Raw genomic sequence first — 21,460 nt, forward strand, 5'->3', positions numbered from 1 at the left:
CACAGCCTGCTACACAAACAAACAAACAAATCAACATTCTCGCTGGGATTTAAATAAGGTCCAAAGATCCAAAGTCTCCAGGATATAATGCAAAATTATTCGGCTTATGAAGCAGGAAAATCTCAATTCATAATGGAAAATATAATCAATAGATGTGAATTCCAAAGTGGCACAGATGTTAGAATTGCCAAAGACTTTAAAATACCTATTATAACCGGGCCCCAAGAAGTAAAGGCAAGTACTCTTGAAATGAAGAGAAAAACAGAAAATCTCAACAAAGAAACAGAAGATATAAAAAGGAGCCAAATGGAAATTAAAGACCTGAAAAACACAATGATAGAAATTTAAAATTCATTGGATGGGCTTAATATAAGTCTGGAGAGACAGAGAGAAAGAGACCAGACAGTTAACTAAAGACAGACCAAGAGAAATGAGACAATTTAAACCACAAGCAAAAAGACTGGGGGGAACAAAAGTACAGTCTCAGGCACCTGTGGAACAGAACCAAAAGGTCTAATGTTCATGTCATCAGAATCCCAGGTGGAAAAGAGAATAAATGTGAAGCAGAAAATGTATTTAAAGAAACAATATCTAAAAAGCTCTCAGATTTTGTGAAAGACACAATTTTACAGATGTAAGCAGCTCAGTGAACCCCGAACAGATTAGACTTAAAGAAATCCATGCTCAGATATACCATCATCAAACTGCTACACACTGAAGACAAATAATCTTGAAGGCAGCCAGAGAAAAACAGTACATTTCACACACAGAACGATTTGAATGAGTGTGGATTTCTCAATAGAAACCACGCAAATCGGAAGGATGCAGAATAACGTGTTTAAAATGCTGGCGTGGGGGAGACCCAACAACCCAGAACTTCATACCCATAAATAGTCTTTGAAAATAAGGATGAAATAAAGACATTCTCAGATGAAGAAACACTAAGAGAATTCACTGATGATAGTCTTGCCCTAAAAGAAATGCCATTAGGAATATCTTCATATGGAAGAGAAATGAGACAGAAGGGCACCTGGAATATCCGGATCGAAAAAGAAGGGCAGGGGTCTGATAAATATCTGGATAAATATCTTAGATTCTTTTTTCTCTTAAATGTAAAAATATATATATGACAGGTGAAAACAAAAATGATCAAGTATCTGGTATAATTAATATATGTGATACCACAATCCAAAGTGAGGAGGTTAAAGGGGCTTAGATGGTAGCAAGTTTTCTATATTCCTTAGTACGTTGCTATATTCCTTTGCTACTACCTGAAGTAGCAAAATATTAATCCTAAGTAGACTGTGAAAAGTTAAGTATGTATACTGTGATTCTCAAGATTAACTGCTAAAAAAATTTTCCAAGAGATATAGCACAAAATCTCAAATTTAAAATGGAATACTAAAAAAATCAAAATTTCCAAAATATGGCAGGAAAAGAAGTGGACTGAAAAACAGAGGGAACAAACTGAGAGCAAATAATAAAATGGTAGACATACATCTAAATAGGTCAATCTTTTCATTAAGTGCAAACAGTCTAAATACACCAATGAAAAGATAGACACTGTCAGAATAGAAAATAAGACCCAAATGCATGCCGTCTACAAGAAACTCACTTCAAATATGATATTGGTGGTTAAAAACAAAAGGATAAATAAGGGTATGCCATAAAAACCCTACTCACGTTAAAACCAATTGAAAACCCAGAAGATTTTTTTTGTAAATGCAGAGAAAGATGCAAGTGCCATTTAATGAAGAAAGGATGTTTACAATAAATATTACAATTTGACATTTATACACAAAAACAAAACAACAACAAAGAATCCCTAAGAACCTTGTCTTAGTCCCCTGCCTCCTTACTAAAAATAACTCAAAGTGGATCACTGATCTGAAATGTAAAAGATAAAACTATTAAACTCCTAGAGAAAACATGTGAAAATCTTTGGTGACCTGCCATTAGGCAAAGAGTTCTTGGATATGACACCAAAAAGTACGATCCATAAAAGAAAAAAGTGATAACTGGATTTCATCAAAGTAAAAATTTTATCTGCAAAAGACACTGAAAAAAAGAATAAAAGTCAAACTACAAACATTATGAATCACATATTTGCTGAAGATTTGTACCTAGAATACAGAAAGAATTCTTAAAACTCAATAGTTAAGAAAATAAACAATCCAATCATCCCCCTCATAGTCACAGACAAACCCACAGACATGAATGTTCACAGCAGCTCCGTCCCCAGCCTGAAAACAACCCAAATGTCCTTCAACAGGTGAACGGATAAACACTTTGGGGGGAAAAAATCCCTGTCAAGTGCCTTTCAATTGTTCATGTCCTTTGACTTGTAATTTCACTTCTGAGACTCTATTCTAAAAATTCAAACTTCTACGCCCTCCAAAGAAAACTATAAACACAAAGTCATTTGTTGACCTTTTATGGTAGTTAAAAATTAAGATATTATATTAAATATCTACTAACAGTTCCTTGCTCCTTTTATTATTAGAATATAGTACATGTACCTACTAAGAATATTTAGTTTGTAAAAACATTAAAAATGGTTTTATGATATTCAATGAAAAAACTGGATTCTTCTGCATTATGCTTTCAACTTTGTACATATGCATTTTTTATTTATTTGTATTTGTGAAATAAGCTTAAAAAACTTCCTTGGGGCGCCTCAGTGGCTCAGTTGGTTAAACGTCCGACTTTGGCTTGGGTCATGATCTCACAGTTCTTGAGTTCGAGCCCCACATTGGGCTCTGTGCTGACAGCTTGGAACCTGGAACCTGCTTTCGATTCTGTGACTCCCTCTCTCTCTGCTCCTTCTCCACTTGTGCACTGTCTCTCTCTCTCAAAAATAAATGAATATTAAAAAAATTCTTATTCTATTCTATACTGCACAATGCTAATGATGAACTAAAATTTTTATTTTATTTTATTTAAATGTTTTATTTAGTTTTGATACAGAGAGAGACAGAGCATGAGAGGGAGAGAGAGAGAAGGAGTCACAGAACCAGAAGCAGGCTCCAGGCTCTGAGCTAGCTGTCAGCACAGAGCCCAACGCAGGGCTCGAACTCACAAATGTGAGATCTGACCTGAGCCGAAGTCGGAGGCTTAACCAACTGAGCCACCCAGGCGCCCCCAAAAATTTTTATTTTAAAAACTACCAATAAGCAATATTGATCTTGAGGCCTTAGTTAATCAAAAATATTAACAAAAATTTACAGGCCAGAAAGTTTATCACCATGCTATATTATAATAGTCAAAGTCTAGAAACAACAAAAATGCCCAAAAATAGAATATTTGTTATCATGTATCTATATAAGAATATTCAACAGTCAAGAAATGATGGTAGTAAAAGTATTTTTTTCTGAGTAATGGGGAAATGCTTATGATACGGTATTAGGTGAAAAAACTGGACAGAAAACTAAGTACTATCTCAGCTAGTATTTCAGGAGTGTGTGAGAATGTGTATGTGTTTGTAGAAGTAAATAATTGAAGTTAAAAATGAATGAAATTCCAAAAAGCTTACCAAATGTTACCAGTGGATATCTTAAAGACAGACGGTACTGATCTTTATACTGCCTTGCCTGTATATTTTAGAATTTCCACACGGAACACACAGTATTTCTGGGACAGGGACATGCTTCATCCATGCCAATGGGATAATGCCCTCCACAACCCAGGCCTCCTCAGCCGTCCCCACTCATCCCTTCACCTAGCCCTTTACGCCCATGCTCCAAGCTTACTGGACCACTCCCGGTTTCTGCAGGCCCTTTTCATGACTTGGCATACGCACTTCCCTTGAATCGGCCTTCTCCCACCCACTTGGCAAATTCCTACTTAGTCTTTAAATCTCCAACATTTTGTCCATACTGACATTAGCATGCTTGCCAGATGACGATGTAATTTATCTGCTTCATCTTTACAGCATGAAATGCTCCCCAAGAGACTGTGACAGCAGGGGTCATGCCCATGCATCTGTAGCTTATACAGTTGTTGGGCCGTTTTGGACACTCAATTATTTCCTAAATAAATGCTGAATGAATGCCCCCAGGCAGAATTAATTGCTTTTTCATTCAAACTCCCAGTTAAGTCATCCTCAGTAAACACATATTGAACATTTACTGAGTCTCACACTTTATAAAGTTCGGCTGGTATAGTAGAGAGCTTACCCTTCACTATATATAGCCAGTTACACTCATATCCATGTATATATACAACTAGATTGTGGTCTACTTGAACTTGAAACTGAGTCTCATTTTGCTGCCAAGGCCGAATATAAGCTGGAGCGTAGTAGATTCAATAAATGTTTGTGGGGTTGAATTAAATAAAATTAACCAAAAAATGTCCACTGATGGATGTTAATGGCTCCTAATATCTTATTCCAAAATAGAACAGCTAAATATTACTCTCACAGAACATTTATACTCATTACTTATCACTTTATGAGCCACAGTAAATTTCAGGCTCTGAACACCAAAAGTACCACCTTATCGTATTCTTAGTAAGGGATAACTTAACTTTGGAATTTAGAAAGAATTTCTTAAATCCCCTTTATAAGAGAATAGAAATTATGAAATACATTTTCTTCTTCACACTGTGGACAATCGCAAGCATTTCATGGGTAGGAAAATGTTCAACACCATACCACTTAAGGAGTTGTTCATTCTTGACCTTAACAATGAATAATTTTACGTTCTTAAGTCTAGAATTCACAATTCTCACATGTTATCTCAGTCAGCATAACTGTAGGTGTTTTTCTTATTTACAAAAAATGCCTTATCCTTTATTAGAAAAATCCTTAAGCTATTTTTATACAGTGATTATTCCTGGAAAGAAATTTGCTTTACACTTAAAAGGGGGCCACGGTGTTGATCAGGGGAAACCGTAATTGCTTGCGACCCACCTGCAATGATTTCAAGTAGACAGGCACATCTCCAATTCTCTGAATTGTGCTAAGATCTTATTTGCTATTCTTGTTAATCTGTCTTTATTTTTCCTTTACCCAGAACAATAACATTTATTTCTGCCTGGCCTCATTTATGCACAGATATTCAATTTAATTACAAAGATAATCTCACCAGTGACAGGGAAATAGGTGTAGAAAATTGGTCTTTTGGATGAGGCACAGCTGTTACATAAACAATTTTAGAAAAGCCTAAGATTTTAGAAAAGCTATTATATGAAAAGAATACTTACTGTTTGTTTATTTCAAGAAAATGATAAAGATTAAATGCGACCATTCCACTAGGTAATATTCCTTCCACAGGATTCCACCGGTTTCCAGGAAAGCTGACACCTGGTAAGTGCTTTGCCATCTTGGGTAAATACCACTCATAAGTCATCATCTATCAGAAAAATAAGAAGTGATGTCATATTTTGATATACTTCTTAAAAAAGAATTAAGTTGACCAAGTACAATGAGAAAGTTCTAAAATGTGGACATTATACTCATTAAATATTAACATAATTGAAAATTACGAACAAGCACAGCCAATGTATTTGGCACTGATGAATCCTCTAAAAGACGTCAACCTTGGATTTCATTTCTTAAGCTGTGCCTACTATTGGTAACACAAACACTTAGTTTGATCTTACCTCCATGCACTTGACGGACGGACTAGCCAGAATGACCTCCCCTTGTCTCCTACCTAGAGAACTTGACCCAACTTTCCGACCAAGCCTACGTGTCATTTCATCCATGATGCCCTCCCCATCTCCCACAGCAGCATGACAGGCTCCCACAGCGCCTTGTACCTACCTCTGCCACGCTCTCACCCTACTCCTCACTAGACTGTGAGCTTCTAGAGGGAAAGGACTGTATGTTTTCATCTTTGTGCCTCTGTACCTAGCACAGTGCCTGGCATTGAATGGTTCTCAGAATATGTCTGATGAACTTCGAATGTGTTTGGTGGCCAGGCTAGACAACCTAGGCAAGATATAGAGCTGTGTCATTATTCTACTCTTTTGTTCATTCATTTACTCAAGAAACAAGTACTTTCTACCTACAATGAGGAAGATAGAATCCCTGCCCTGGAGAAGCTCCATATATTACAATCTAGACCTCAAAGAGAAAGATTATCTGAATGTATTAGGATGTCCAAATTAATTACATAACCTCACATGGTCTTTTGATTAAGATAAATCATTAATACCAGGAAAAAATTATTTTTCTTATTTCTATACTTAGTATATCCTTATCTATACTGTTATATTACAAATTTAATTTATTTTAAAGAAAAGACTCCTATTTACACCTTCAAAGCATTGTTATAGTGTAGATATCACCTTCTGAGCAATTATGCTTATGTGTTACTTGCTGTATATAAGTAATTTAACTAGAAATGAAAAATTAATTTTAATCTATGTATGCATTGTAAATACTCAAACATACTTATTGAATTAGGTTTTATTACCTAATAGTTTCAGTTCTGGGGGATATTAACAGAAGTCAACACCTTTTCTATGCTATGACCTTAATATTTCTCATTTAATTCTCTCAGTAATCTTACTGCATAGTAATCACATTAGAGACTGCTGGGCGCCTGCTCAACAGCGAACCCCCTCCTCTTCCTCACTGGACACAGTCCTGACTTGGATCAGGTAGTCCGGGGCAGCTCCATGCTTGGATCTAGTTTTCCAGTTTGCTGGCAACGAGTTTAGGAATTAGCATATGACCCAGTACTGATTAGGGGGCGCCCTCAGAGAGGTCTGCTAGGGGCTTCTGGGGCACATGTTACTCTCAACAGAGAGGGAAAGAGAGACATAGAGTAGGCTGGTGGGGGTACGGAACAGGGGGTGAGAGAGAGAAAGAGGAGGGGAGTGGCGGGGAGGGGAGGCAAGAGGAGAGGCTTCCTTTTAGGATGTGATGTTTGGAACTGGGCACTCATCAGTTCAAGATGGATGTAGGAAAGTGGGCCTGGAACACTGACATCGCTTGAACCGTGTGTATTATCCATCCTAAAACCTCCTATCTTCAGACTACTTCTTATGTGAGATTAAAAACTCTATAGTTTAAGCTACTCTTAGGTATTCTGTTTCTTGCATTCAAAAGCATCCTAACTTATATGATGATCATTTCCATTTTATAGATCAGGAGACAGAAGCTCTGAGAGGAAAAATCATTAGCCCTATGTGACACATCCTGGAAGTGACAGAATGAGGACTTGAATTTAGGTCTAATTAACTTTGAAATCCATGCTTCTCAACTACACTGGCTGCCGTCCTCAGCGGCATTTTTAAATCATGGTGGGATACCACGTTATCAACTAATAACCTCGCTCTTGTCAGAAGCGAGACTGAAGATCAAATTAATCAATTTGTGGACCTGACAGAAAAGCAGATTGCTTACAAAAAAATGTGTAATTTGCAAGTTATCCTATATTTGCAAATCTGTTTATTTGGTTTTCTACAAAAAATTCTCATTATTCATTAATTCAACAAAATTAAGTAAGTATTGTGCCTATTAATTTGCTCAATCAAACTAATCATAGTATTAAGATAAGTATAAAGATTAGAAATTCTGTTTCCCTGATGACTGTTCAAAAAGCACCAGAGAGAGATTTGTTCCCTTCTAGGTACTTACGGTTTAAATTAGAAATCTTACAGGTTAAATATATTTCTTCAGTTCCAGATGATTGTTTTAATAGACCTGGAAATTTTCACAAGTCCTCTCCAAACATCTTTTTGTCACAAGACCAACAAAGTTTACATACAAATTCTATAGCAGAACTGTGCTAATAATTTCTATTTTGGATGAAATGTTTACTTATCTCCAGTATGACTCGTTTTATATTCAACCTAAAATATTTTAACCCCTGGACCAGTGGGCAGTGTTATTTGAATAGCAGTGTTGGCTGAATACATTATTATTTGATTCTAACATGAAAAAGATTAGTTTGTAAAACACTCAGTTAAAAAAATTTTAATGTTTACTTATTTTTGAGAGAGAGAAAGAGAGAGAGAGAGAAAGCAGGAGGTGGGCAGAGAGAGAGGGAGACAGAACCCAAAGCAGATGTTCCAGGCTCTGAGCTGTCAGCACAGAGCCTGACGTGGGGCTCAAACTCACTAGCAGTGAGATCATGACTTGAGCCAAAGTTGGACACTTAACTGATTGAGCCATCGGGTGCCCCAAAACATTCCATTTAGATGAGAAGGAAGCAATTCATATGGCTTATACTATTAGTTAAAATAAACAAAAGAACATGATGTATATTCTATCTAAGAGTGATCATGAAAACTGTATTCATCCACTGTTTAAAAATATTTGTTTTAAAGTGATTGTTACTATATTCTACATATATTTTTCACATACTTACTTCCTGATCCACTAGTGAAATATCTGGCCTTAGTCCCTCGCAATAATGCATGTAACGGAGAGAATTTCCTGGCAAATCTCCTCTGAGTAAGATAATTGCATCATGAGGCATAGAGGCCAGAAGGTTCTTTGCAAATTTATCAATAACATAGTTGGTCCTTTGGTCACAAATGCTAAACAAAAGCATAAAGAAACATTAGAATAGCAACAGTTTTAACAAGTTTTAACAAAACTGAGTTTATTTTCTGCTCCATTCATTTCCTTTCATGCACTCTACATGTAGTGTTTCAAAGTATTCTAATTTATAACTTTTTTAATTATTTTATTTTATTTTTTTATTTTAATAGTTTATTGTCAAATTGGTTTACATACAACACCCCGTGCTCTTCCCCACAAGTGCCCTCCTCCACCACCACCACCTCTTTTCCCCCCTCCCCCTTCCCCCTCAACTCTCAGTTCATTTTCAGCATTCAGTAGTCTCTCAAGTTTTGCGTCCCTCTAATTTATAACTTCTAAGAAGATGAATATACTTGAAAAAGAACACTATCATCTGAAAAATAAAGAGAAGATACTAATTGTGTCATTAAACAAAAATCAGTGGACACTTTACTTCTGGAACTTATATCTATAAAAAGGGAATTGGTTAGTGCTTAGGAATAAGTCCTTTTTTCCCCCTAAAAACACATCCAATTTCACCAAAAAGAAGAAAGGCTTCTGATTTCACTAAAAATTCAAGGTGATTTCATGTCAACTTCATTTAGACCAAAGGATTTTTCAGAAATGCAAAAGGAAATCTGCCAATTTCTGGCATAACTTCGTATGACATTGGTCTGACTCTCTAGCATGCAAGGTTGAGCCTTTCTACTACTTCCCCCACAACATAGGCTCTTCTCTCCTTTCTCCACTGAGAAATCATTAGGGAGTGAGACCAACAAGGAGGACGGGAAGGAACAGTTGGTTGAGTTGTTTCCTTCTCTCCAGGCATTTTTTGCTATTGCCAACAACAGCGGTATAACTCCTTTCAGTGATGGAGTGGACTTTCTGACTTCAAAGAAAACTGGCATGAATTCTGAGAGCTTCCCATGAAAAAACAAAAAGACTACAAGAGAGTAAAAGCATCAAAACATGGAAGAAGCAATGTCTGTCCAGTTATTATCAGGTTGGTTACATTTAATGGTCTTGAGAAACACAGCCTAAAGTCAAATCACTGAGCTAGCATCACAAAGCGAAGGAACACCGCTACAAACAAAATATTTACCCTCGCCTTTGTGATTGCTGCAAGTGCTTCCTACTGTGCTACCTACTTCACAGGGTGATACCTCACATTTTGCCCCCTAGTGAAGTTGTTATCTATTCCATGCCCCTGGGACAAATACAAGAATCAAAACAAAATGAAACCACCCAGCCTTGTACAAACATCCTTGGTGTGGAGCTTGGACTGCCCTGAAGACCCAAGCCAGGAGGTGACTGGGATAAAACAAACTTGGGAAACACGGTGGGCTCCGCAGGCCCTAGCTGAGCTAGCCGTGGAGTTGCGCCCAGGACGCACGTCCCCCTCCCACCAGACCTCCTGTGAAGCAGCCCTCCTAGCCCTGGCTCTACCCTGCTATTGTGAAGAACATCAGTTTTCAAAGTGAAGTTGAAAGGGGAAATTTAACCTTTTAATTATTATTTTGTAAAGACTTTATGTATATATGCATGTATTTATGTATGTATTTATGAGAGAGAGCAGGTGAGACTCTTAAACAGGCACTACGCCCAGAGCAGAGTCCCATGCAGGGCTCGATCTCACAACCTGAGCCGAAATCAAGAGTTGTACCTAAGCTGCCAGGTGCTCCAGAAATTTCACCTTTTAAAATAGCAATCCGGGCACCTGGGTGGCTCAGTCAGTTAAGTGTCCAACTTCAGCTCCGGTCATGATCTCGAGGTTCGTGTCAGGCTCTGTGAAGACAGCTCAGAGCCTGGAGCCTGCTTTGGATTCTGTGTCTTCCTCTCTCTCAGGCTTCCCAGCTCACACTGTCTCTCTTTCTGTCTCTCTCTCTCAAAAATAAACATTAAACAAAAATTTAAAAATACCAGTCAAATCTCACTATAATGAAACTCCAGTGGACGCTCTACTTCTGTAATGTTTCCTTAACACGAATGGAAATAAATGAACTATCATCTAAAATTTGGACATCTTTTATGTTAGACTGAGATTTTCATGGGCATGATTATTAAACAGATTTTTTAAAAAATATCTATTCATTTTTAGGAGAGAGAGATAGAGCACAAACAAGTGAAGGGCAGAGACAGAGGGAGACACAGAATCTGAAGCAGGCTCCAGGCTCCGAGCTGCACAAAGCCCGATGCGGGGCTTGAACCCACAAACCATGAGATCATGACCTGAGCTGAAGTCAGATGCTTAACCACCCAGGTGCCCCTAAACAGATTTTAAAAAATATATATAATACTAAAAATGCATAAGGGTTAAGAAACTTTTAGGACTTCAATTATTTCAAAGTAATTCCTATTTACTGCTATGAAGTGAACTAGAAAAGGACCATGTCTTACTCAGAAGATGACATTTTTGAAGTGAAAAGGGAATTATTTCAGGGTACAAAAAGGCCCCAGTGTCTTTACTCTCCATCTACGTAGTATTTTAGATCATGGACTTTTACACATCCTCCAGATCCTACAAAGTATCTCTAGGGCTCTTTAGAGGAAAATATACACAGAGTTCACGTGTCCCACCCACAGCCTGCTGGCAACGGCCTGAAACTACGCCTCAGTCCTGCTGAGGTTCTGCTGCCTCCAGACCAAGCCGGCTCACTCTGAAAACCAGCGGAGGTTACAGGCGAGACAGAAGTCCAAGGCTCTAGGTCTCGAGGCGTCTCTTGTTTGAGTGCTACGTGTCATAAAAATAAGCACGTGTTACCTGAAATTGGAATATATTTGGTAACTTAAAAAAAGAGTTGCTGAAAGCCACTGCAGACACTGCAGCCCCCTGGGGGTCAGCACCCGGTTGCTCTCGGACACAAGCGCCGCCCAGCCGACGCCGGCGAGCACGGCCACCACAGCATTGCTCTGCATCCAGAATCTTTCTACCTGTGCGGGAGACACGAGAGCAGCACGTGCAGACACCCGTCGATTTAAAAAACACACCGCGTACACCTCGCTACTTTGGCCTGCTGTCAGGCAGGTCTTGTTAACCGACTTTCCCCAGTCCAACTCCATGTCCCTTTATTTTTCAGCTTTCAAATATTTCTCCTTTCCAGTTGGACACACGAATCTCCTGTTTTTGGATCCACACTGTCTTTTCAATACTGTGGCCTGCGCCTTGACCTCCTGCCACTTGTAGGGTGGAGGAGGTGAAGTACTTTTGCTTTATTCCTGATGTCCCCACCCACGTGGGGAAGCTCCCCTAGTGTAACACCCCTCACTTCTTTCCGGACGGTGCAGGCATTGAGCTGGTGGGGGAGTCTGGGAGCTGAGGGTGGGCCGCATAGCCCTCCCCTTTCCTCTTTCTCTTGGAAGCGATCTGCGCACAGGATGTACCTGTCCAGGGGCAGACTCTGTCCCTGTGGTGCCAGTGGGGTGGGGGTGGGGGAGCCTGCCCTGTGCAGCACTGCCTGTGACCAGTGGGTGGGCCTGTCCATTCCAGGATACGCTGTGAGGACGCCCCTGTCCTCACAGACATAAACCACACTCTCCAGTCTCAGCATGATCAGTAATAAAGGTGATGCAGCCTGGTTTATCTCATTCCTCAGCTGGTTCAGAACTCAGATGATCAAGTAGGGTATTATTTATTAGGCCTCTCGAACACACACATACACACACACACAGAGTTGGTTTCAGCCATTAAAGAGCTGTCTACGTTATTAATTTCTACTACAAAGAGAATATGCTAATAACTTTTGATCTATACTGATGTATATACAATTTTAACTATTTTTGAGATAACTGCTTTTCTACCCAATTCATAAAGACAAGTTTGTACATTCCTCATCAACTTTCTGCTCAAAAGGCCATATATCTAAGTCAAACTTACCACACCCATGAAAAGTGGTTTGGAAATATCTAAATTCGCCCTCCAAGCGAAGAACAATGAATAAATGCAAAACATTCCAGTAAAGAGCCAAACTAATGATGGGTTCTGTCTGTCCCTATAAAAAAAATTTAAATATGTCCAAAATTATTTATGTGCATGAATATCAACAATAATATCACAAAGTTTTAAATTATAGGAAAAAAAGAATTCAATCCACAAAACTTTCCATTTTTAACTAGGGACAAAGAAAGATCTCAGTTGAAAAAAATCTGAGCTGGAACCTACAACCAAAACATAGTAATTCACTACACACTGCACTGCATACTACAGACAGCTTACTTGGAACTACACAGCAAAAGATAGAAAGTTAGGACTCACAAAGAAACACAATTTATTAATCTTGTTAAATCTAAGATGAATTAATTAAACATATGCAAAACAAAAGAATAATTTAATGCATTAAAATAAAAAAATGTTACATTGACAAATCTCAATATTGGTGAGGATGCAAGAGTGTGAGAGTATATGTTAGTATAATCTTCGAGAAAAGTCACTTTGATAATATATATCAAGAGCCTTAGAAATAATCACACTCATTGACCTAGCAATTTGACATGTAAGCCTAAATCTTTAAGCAAAACCAGAAATGTAGATAAAGATTAATCCATAAAAATGCTTTAATATTACTTAGAGTAGAAAAAGAAGAAGCAGTCTGAAGATTCTCAAATAGGAAAACATTGAAGGTAATTCTCCTAGGTCACAGAATAGAGTTTTACACAGATGTTTCAATAATTTTAAGTATTTTTGTGATATGGGAAAATGTTCACAGTATAATGTTAAGAGTCAAGGAAACAGAATAATAAATGTATGTACATGTATACATTTACATAAAACACTCAGACCAGAAAGTAAATGAACAAAAAATTAAGTGTTGCATTTTTACAGTTTTTTTTTTTATCATCAAAGGTTACTTTTTCCTTTAGAGGAATTCAAATAATTGTTTACTTCTTTTGCAATGCAACAGCAAGTAGCTATGGGCAGAGTACAGGATCAAACCAGAAGTTTTAGATATCCAATGACTTGCTTACTTCGATTGTAATAAAATGAATGCTCAATCTTCCAAAAATCATTAATTTATAATCAGGAAAAAAAACTAGAAAGAAAGCAATACACGTTTGCTGTAACAGAAGTGTCAGAGTCACATATTTTTAATATAAAATAATATTTGAAATGTTCACAATGACATATTAAAAATAGGAATTGAATTAGTGAAGATGGGGAACATAACAGGGAAAAAATTATTACTCACTTTCTTGCTAAAGATATATTTGCCCAAACTGCAAGGGCTTGAATGTTGAATGAGAGTTGGGTCCTCATATTTGTTACTTGAGAACTGTAAAAGACAATCTAACTTACTGTTGGTAGAAAACAAACTTGGTTAGTTCCAAATAAAGCATTATTTGTAAGATACATCTGACTACACGCTGAATAGTTTTAAGAGCTGGAGGTTAGATTTTAAAACTATTTTGTCCTCCCATTTCAAAAATTCTTTTAAAAAAAATTTTTAATGTTTAATTTTGAGAGAGAGAGAGAGAACACACAGTACGAGAGGGGGAGGGGCAGAGAGATGGGAAGACACAGAATCCGAAGCAGGCTCTGAGCTCTCAGCACAGAGCCCAATGTGAGACTCGAATCCACGAACTGTGAGATCATGACCTGAGCTGAAGTCAAGCTCAACCAACTGAGCCACCCAGGCGCCCCTCTTCTCATTTTAAATGTGGTGGAAAAAATACCATGAAAAAGAGTTAAACAGTTCTAAGATGTTTTCCATTTGTAACATGTGGTTACCAATTTATATTATGTGGCTTAGGATCAGAGCAAGTAATTCTTTTGTATTTGTAATATTGGTATGGTGTACTGATACCATAAACCAATTTGTATCCTCTGACTGGTTTGGTAAGAAGTTATCAGAAATGGGCTTTTGAACTTCGGTTAGCAGTGTACACATGGACTCCTGTAACTTAGTAATTGAAAACAAAATTAATTCAAACAATTTTCTGGAGATCCAGTTATAAAAAAATGACACAAGGACACGAGAGGTGATCTCCAACCATCCTTCTCCCTTAAAAGGTTTCCTTGTTTTCTATATTATTTGGTTCAAAAATGTTGAAGCCATCTCTGAGAAATGTATTCTTTTTCCTATGCTTAAACTAAATTCTTCCATTAACTAAAAAGGATTTCCGAACTGTTTCTGAGTTCTAAACCAGCTGTAGGAATCTCCACTTTTTAAAACAGAAATGACTCTATACATCTCAAAGAACTTTCTTCTTCCTACTGGCAATTCTGCTGGAGAAAATGCAATGCCATAATTATGGAAACCACACAATGTGTATTTTACTAATGGAGACTCATCTACTATGAGAAGATATTCTTACCCATTTTCAAATACACTTGAAAAATTGATTCCAGCATGAGGCCCATTTCAAACCATTCTTCAAAAGGAATGAAGTCAGTCTCAAAATTAATTCTTGGAGATCTGTTGCTTAAGTGTTAGCTCTAAAACATGGTCACTGCCTAGGGTTAGATTCAATAATTTCCTTGTACAGGATTGCAATTTAGAGATATGCATGGGGAAAGAATTTAATTTGCTTGACTGGAAAAGGATAGATGATTATGTCCCATCATTTTGATGGATTTTCTAGTAAGTTAATTATGAGTTGCTTTTTCTCAACACTCCTGTCCACCTTAAACAATTAAAGGCTAGAAATTCTCTCCCTCAATCAGACAGGGCTAGGATTAAGCTTCCATTCTACATTATGATTTGGTTTGAACAAAGAGCATGAGTGTGAGGGGTTATTACTTTTGTCAAGTCTTTTTTCTGGGCATATCACCTAACTGCTATCACTCAATATAAAGGAAGCTTTTGTGTTCCCCAATAGATGACTTTTACGTGCATCTAATAAAAGCGAGATGTAAAGTCTAGCATTACTCTTTTAATGTTTCTTTATTTTTGAGAAAGAGAGGGGGGAGGAGGGGCACAGAGAGAGAGGGAGAGAATCTGAAAGGCTCCAAGCTGTCAGCCCAGAGCCTGATGCAGGGCTCAAACCCACAAACCGTGAGATCATAACCTGAGCTGAAGTCAGATGATCAGTGAACTGAGCCACCCAGGCGTCCCTAGCATGACTCTTGAGAGTTCTCTGGAGCTCAGGGGGGATTTGTGATGGTAAAATAGACCAACAATCTTCAGTGCGATAGCAACCCTGTAAGGTAGGAGAAGAGAGCCGGTAGTGGGCCCTCTGCACGAAGCGAAGCAGAATAAAGTAAAAGCCCACAGACGCTGGTGAAGCTGTCTTTATAACTGAGCTTCTTGAAACCTCTTCTCCACTTGAAAAAGTGGGCCACAAAAGGTTCAGTGAGACATTAAAAAAATATTCAACATTAGTTGTAAGAACCAACAAAAGGTTACGTAAGACTAATTGGTGGCAAGAAAATGTTTCCAAGTTACAGGATAAAATGAAAAACAACAGGCTAATCAAACATTATGTATATTATGATGCCATTTTTAAAAACAAAAATAGATGAAATATTGGAAGGATATAGACAAAAATGTTAATGGATGAGCAACAGTGGTTATCTCTGTATGTTGAAATTATAGTAATTTTAATTTTCTTATTTTTGCTTATCTGGATTTTCCAAACTTTCTATAATGATTATGTATCATATTTGGGGAGTCAGAAAAAAAGGTCATTTCAAAGGAAAAGAAGGAAGGATGGAAGGAAGCAAACAGGCTAGCAAGTTAACAAGATAGAAACTGTGAGAACCTATGAACTGCCTCGTATACAGAGTTAAAATATTCTCCCCATATTTAAAAAATGGTTTTCAAACAGTTTTGAAAATCACAAATTGATAAGTACTTAGGAAATCACTTTACTGTTATAGATGACTATTTGCCATAATTGTGTATTGAAAATACTATAAAAATAGTACCAGATTGGTATGGATATTTTTCAAGTTGTCTTAATCTGTGTAGGTTTTATAGCAAATATTAACCCATTTTTCTAAGAACCCTAGTGGATAATACAGATGAAATTTATTTGCTTAAACTAGGTCTAAAAAGGCTGGATATTAAAAATATATAAAGGGCACCTGGGTGGCTCAGTCTGTTGGACGTTTGACTTGGCTCAGGTCATGATCTCACAACTTGTGAGTTCGAGTCCCATGTCAGGCTCTGTGTTGACAACTCGGGGCCTGGAGCTTCAGATTCTGTGTCTCCCTCTCTCTTTCTCTGTCCCTCCCTGCTTGTGCTCTGTTTCTGTCTCTCTCTCCGTCAAATATAAAAATTTTTTTAAATATTTATGCCCAAAATAAAGCTTAAGGACAGCCTAAAGAAAAAGTCTTAAGAGATATTAAGTAAACAAAGTTCTGAAGAACTAAAGAACATAGCTCAATCTAAATAAAAAGAAAATAATCAAATTCCTAAGTACAAGGTTATAAAATGTCTGGGGAGGGGAAGGATACATAAAACCAGAACAGAGAATAAATTATGTATAAAGAAACACTGCGTTGGGTAATTTCGTGTCCAAATGAAAGTTGAACCATTCTATTGTATGTTCTACATAGTCTCCTAATAACTGTTGTATTTATTACTCACTTCAAGCTTTACCTTATTGAAGGAAATGCTAGAATGTTTAACAGTAACACATACAACCAACAACTAAAGCTGCTTCTCAGACATACTGCTTCACAAAGAGATAAACCCAGAAATACCAAAATTCATTTAAAGGAATGAACAGAGAATTTACATAAAATCAGTTTCAAGGGCGCCTGGGTGGCTCACTCAGCTAAGCATCTGACTCTTGATTTGGGCTCAGGTCATGATCTTAGGGTTTATGAGATTGAGCTCCAAATGGGGCTCTGTGCAGACAGCAGAGCTGCTTGGGATTCTCTCTCCCTTTCTCTCTGCCCCTCCCCTGCATGCGCATGCTCTCCTTTTCTCTCTCAAAAATAAATAAATAAGCTTAAAAATAAAAACAAACCCATTTTCAAATATTTCATACTCACAGCAAAATTTCAGACATACTGGATCCTACTTCAGATTTGGCCTAAACATAAAAAAGAAAAGTTTATTTGTGCAAGCATTAAACTGAAGTTTTGTTAGGTTATTGTATTTTGACTAACTTGATTTAAAATATAAGTGTTTTAAATAGACAAAGCAACACCTCTCTTTATTCAATCTTTACTGCAAATCTTTACTGAATTTTTGAAGAAAAGCCAATGAAAAATAAGCCCAGACATCCTTTAGGACGAATTAATGCAGAAATACTGATTGGCTAAAAATCAGTTAAAATATTTCCAGCAGGAATGATTAACACATTAATGAATTAACAGACTTTACACTTTTGTTACAGAGTTTCTTTAAGGCACTTTGATTAGAGCTCATTATCACATGTTAGTCTATAATTTCACAATTACGTGTGAATTATACAAATTTCAAATCTGGAATGGCCCTCAAGCAATACTGTAATGGAATACCCAATATAAGGAAGCCAGAGAATAAATTTAAAGTATCAAACTCTCCAAGTCAAGAAGTAATTAATAATTATCCTTTCATTAACCTATTTTATTATGAAATATCTCCTCCATACAAATAACATATATAATGTGTATTTAAGGGATAAAGAGTTTTTTTAAAAAAAAAATCTATGGAGCCACCATTTACTTAAGAAACAGAACTGTACGAATACCATAAAGTATCTCACAAAAGCACTCCTAAGCCTCGCTTTTCTTACCCCCTGGTGGTAACTATTACCTTGAATTTGATGTTAACTGTTCCCCTACTTTCTAATAAAATATAGTTCTACTTCTTTTGTACGTATCCTTGGGTAATAGACTTTAGTTTTGCATGGTTTAGAATTTTCTGTCAATGGTGTCAAATAACACATAGTCTTCAGAGATCTGTCTTCTTACATAGGGCACAAAGAGCACAAACCATGAGAGAAAAATCTGATACAACTATCTCTATTAAAACAAAATTTTAAAAAACCACGTGTTTGTCTTCCTATTTTTCATGTGGCTTTTTTATTTTTTATTTATTTATTTATTTATTTTTTGAGAGAGAGAGATAGCGCAAGCAGGGGAGGGTCAGAGAGAGAAGGAGACACAGAATCCGAAGCAGGCTCCAGGCTCTGAGCTAGCAGTCAGCACAGAGCCCGACGCGGGGCTCAAACCCATGAACTGGGAGATCATGACCTGAGCGGAAGCTGGACACTTAACTGACTGAGCCACCCAGGCGCCCCTGTCTTTGTATTTTTCAGATAACCTTTACCGTAACCACATTCAGTGTTTTGCCCTGATTTATATTTTAGGGAAAGCAAGGCCAATTTTAGTGAAATTATATTATATAAAGTATGTACACATTGGTATTACACTAATAGTACCATGAACAGTATTTGTCAAATGTGAAAAAAGAAAATGTTTTGGGAGAGGTACATTGAAATTTTTGAGGTTTTTTTTTCTTCAACCTTTTCCAAATATTTTTAAATTCCAGACTGAGTGACCAAAGTGATATCTGATGCTAAGAAGAATGAAGTGTTTTAAGTGCTGGCAGCAGAGCCTTCTTAACCTCTGTCATCCTGAGAAATGTATTCAGGATATACAACATTATAATGTCAGGTTAAGCAATTCTGATTTTTTTCTAATGTATGTTAAAGGTCATATTCCAAGGAGCAACTTTGTTATGTAAATAACTGAAATGAAAATTCTATATACTGTCATTCATAAACATTGTTTTTTTCAGTCAAGATCCAGGCAGAACCACTGAAGTTTTGCCACTGACTTCCTTAAAAGGGTTTTACTGATTTACTTTTAATATTTTATTTTATTTTTTAAGTAATCTGCACACCCCACACGGGGCTTGAACTTACAACCCCGAGATAGAGAGTCGCATGCTCTACCAGCTAAGCCAGCCCAATGCCCCAAAAGGGTTTGAAATATAAATTTACCAGACTGAATGTTCCGTATTCTTCCCTGAGAAAATGGGTCAAAAATCCTAGCAACGTCGTCTGTTCTCCCCAGGTCCAACGGGCTCGATTGAGGTAGGAGGAGACGGGAAGGTAGACATAGGGCAACAAACCAGCTGCGAAGCACAGACTCAGCTTCAACAATGAGCCCAGGGTCAGTTCCTGCATCAGAGCACATTGTGTTGTGTAACGTTTACTGTAGTCCCTTCATCCCAGAACTTCCAGAACACAGAGAGGAAAACACCAAAATATTTACTTAGAGCTGATCTCTCAATTTACGGTAAGTTACCACAGAATCCTATGTTAAACCTTTTGAGTCCCGTGGATTACTAGAAAATTGCATCAGCCTGAACTCCTTTGCATGGCAGGTGAAGCAAATAATATTAGTGAAGACTCCTGAGTATCACGGGTATTGCATCTTTTATATTTAAAACCATGTCATGACATGTATTATTCTAATACCGATTCACTTCACCACCATCATCAGGAGTACTCTTCAACTATCTTCTCTCCCGTGACGATATAATTCTCCCTACAAGCGTTTTGGACATTTCATGGAAATATTTGGCAGAAACGAAACTAGCTTTTAAACTACCTTCCAGCTCATCCAAATGCTCTTTCTCCTCAGTTTCCATAGAGGATGGAGTACTGACAGAAATTTATTATACGTGACAATGCTGCCTCATATGAATATATAGTTTTTCATCCACACATTTCTAAAATAAAGGGCAGTACTGACAAAGTCTGATAAAAATTATATCCAAACCATTTCTGATATACTAACAGATTCGGATTGGTTGCTTTAGTAATTGGGAAAGGGAGACTCTTACAAATATCATCGTTGGCAGTTGCCAACTTTTCCTTTACAAAAAAGGAAAATTCATATGTGGCAACGAATACGAGAACCAAGGTTCACATTCGCCAGAAGTAGAATAAGCAGTTGACTTATATTAGCATTTTCAAATAAACACTCTTAATTGAAAATGGAGTGTTTTTATTATAGTACTAATTTCATTTGATAGTTCTAGAGGGGTAATAGGATGCATAAAAATGATGGATGAAAAGAGCATAAGAAATAGCTAATCAGACAACATGTCTTTGCTATTCTTAAAAGTAATTTTAAATAAAGTGAATGTTTATATTTGGGACTGTTTCCGCATGTTATAAAGTTCAATTTAAAGTGGCACGATGCAGAATCTTCCTTTTGTGCGGGAAACACAGGGAGACACTTACACGAGAGCATTTGCAGAGAGCGCAGGAGAGGGGCTCTCGGCCTCGCTGCACAGACATCAGACCGCCTGCAGAGCTTTTTGAAAATATTCATGCCTGGGCCTGACCCCAGACCAATTCAAACAGAATTGTTTTAGGGTGGGATCAGCATAAGCACACACACATGTGCATGCGCATGCACACACAATATGTATGTATACATACATATCCACATATGTACATATAGATACACACATTTTACAAACTTCCTAGGTAATCTGAGTAGGGAGGGTTGCAACCAACTGACTCTGCCTCAAATCACCTGACCAGTGAGATCCAACTACCCCATCACTTTAGTGGTAGACCTCATTTTCTAGCCTCTGCTATTTATTTATTATTATTATTTTTTAATGTTTTTATTTTTATTTTTGATACAGAGAGAGACAGAGAATGAGGAGGGAGGGGCAGAGAGAGAAGGAGACACAGAACTAGAAGCAGACTCCAGGCTCTGAGCTGTCAGCACAGAGCCTGACGTGGGGCTCGAACCCATGAACGTTGAGATCATGACCTGAGCCGGAGCCAGACACTTAACTGACTGAGCCACCCAGGCGCCCCTAGCCTCTGCTATTTAACTAGTGAAAATGAAATGTCCTTTGAAGAGTCATAATGCATCCGTAGCTGACCTAAGTACAGGAAAAATAGGCTCTCAGACTACACTCCTACCTTGTCAACTCAGAGTCCTACATGTTTTATACAAAGCATATGGCTCTTCTGTCAATTAACTAACACAAGATATTTACTTTTTGTTGTTGTTGTTGTTTACTTATTTTTGAGAGTTGAGAGGCAGAGTGTGAGTGGGGGAGCAGCAGAGAGAGAGAGGGA

General features: G+C 37.5%; 1 protein-coding gene across 1 annotated transcript in view; it reads right to left on the reverse strand.

Annotated features, from left to right (window-relative positions):
• Positions 1-21,460, reverse strand: part of TMEM260 (transmembrane protein 260) — a gene marked incomplete at its 5' end in the record, with an annotated part of 66,234 nt that overhangs the window by 10,778 nt on the left and 33,996 nt on the right. The window contains 7 exons of the mRNA XM_029952185.1: positions 5,203-5,351; positions 8,322-8,493; positions 11,238-11,407; positions 12,351-12,465; positions 13,660-13,743; positions 17,412-17,452; positions 19,352-19,531. Coding sequence (XP_029808045.1) covers positions 5,203-5,351; positions 8,322-8,493; positions 11,238-11,407; positions 12,351-12,465; positions 13,660-13,743; positions 17,412-17,452; positions 19,352-19,531 — 911 coding nt within the window. The remainder of the gene's footprint in view (positions 1-5,202; positions 5,352-8,321; positions 8,494-11,237; positions 11,408-12,350; positions 12,466-13,659; positions 13,744-17,411; positions 17,453-19,351; positions 19,532-21,460) is intronic.

Source organism: Suricata suricatta, chromosome 9 (assembly GCF_006229205.1).
Source record: "Suricata suricatta isolate VVHF042 chromosome 9, meerkat_22Aug2017_6uvM2_HiC, whole genome shotgun sequence".
NCBI lineage: Eukaryota > Metazoa > Chordata > Mammalia > Carnivora > Herpestidae > Suricata > Suricata suricatta.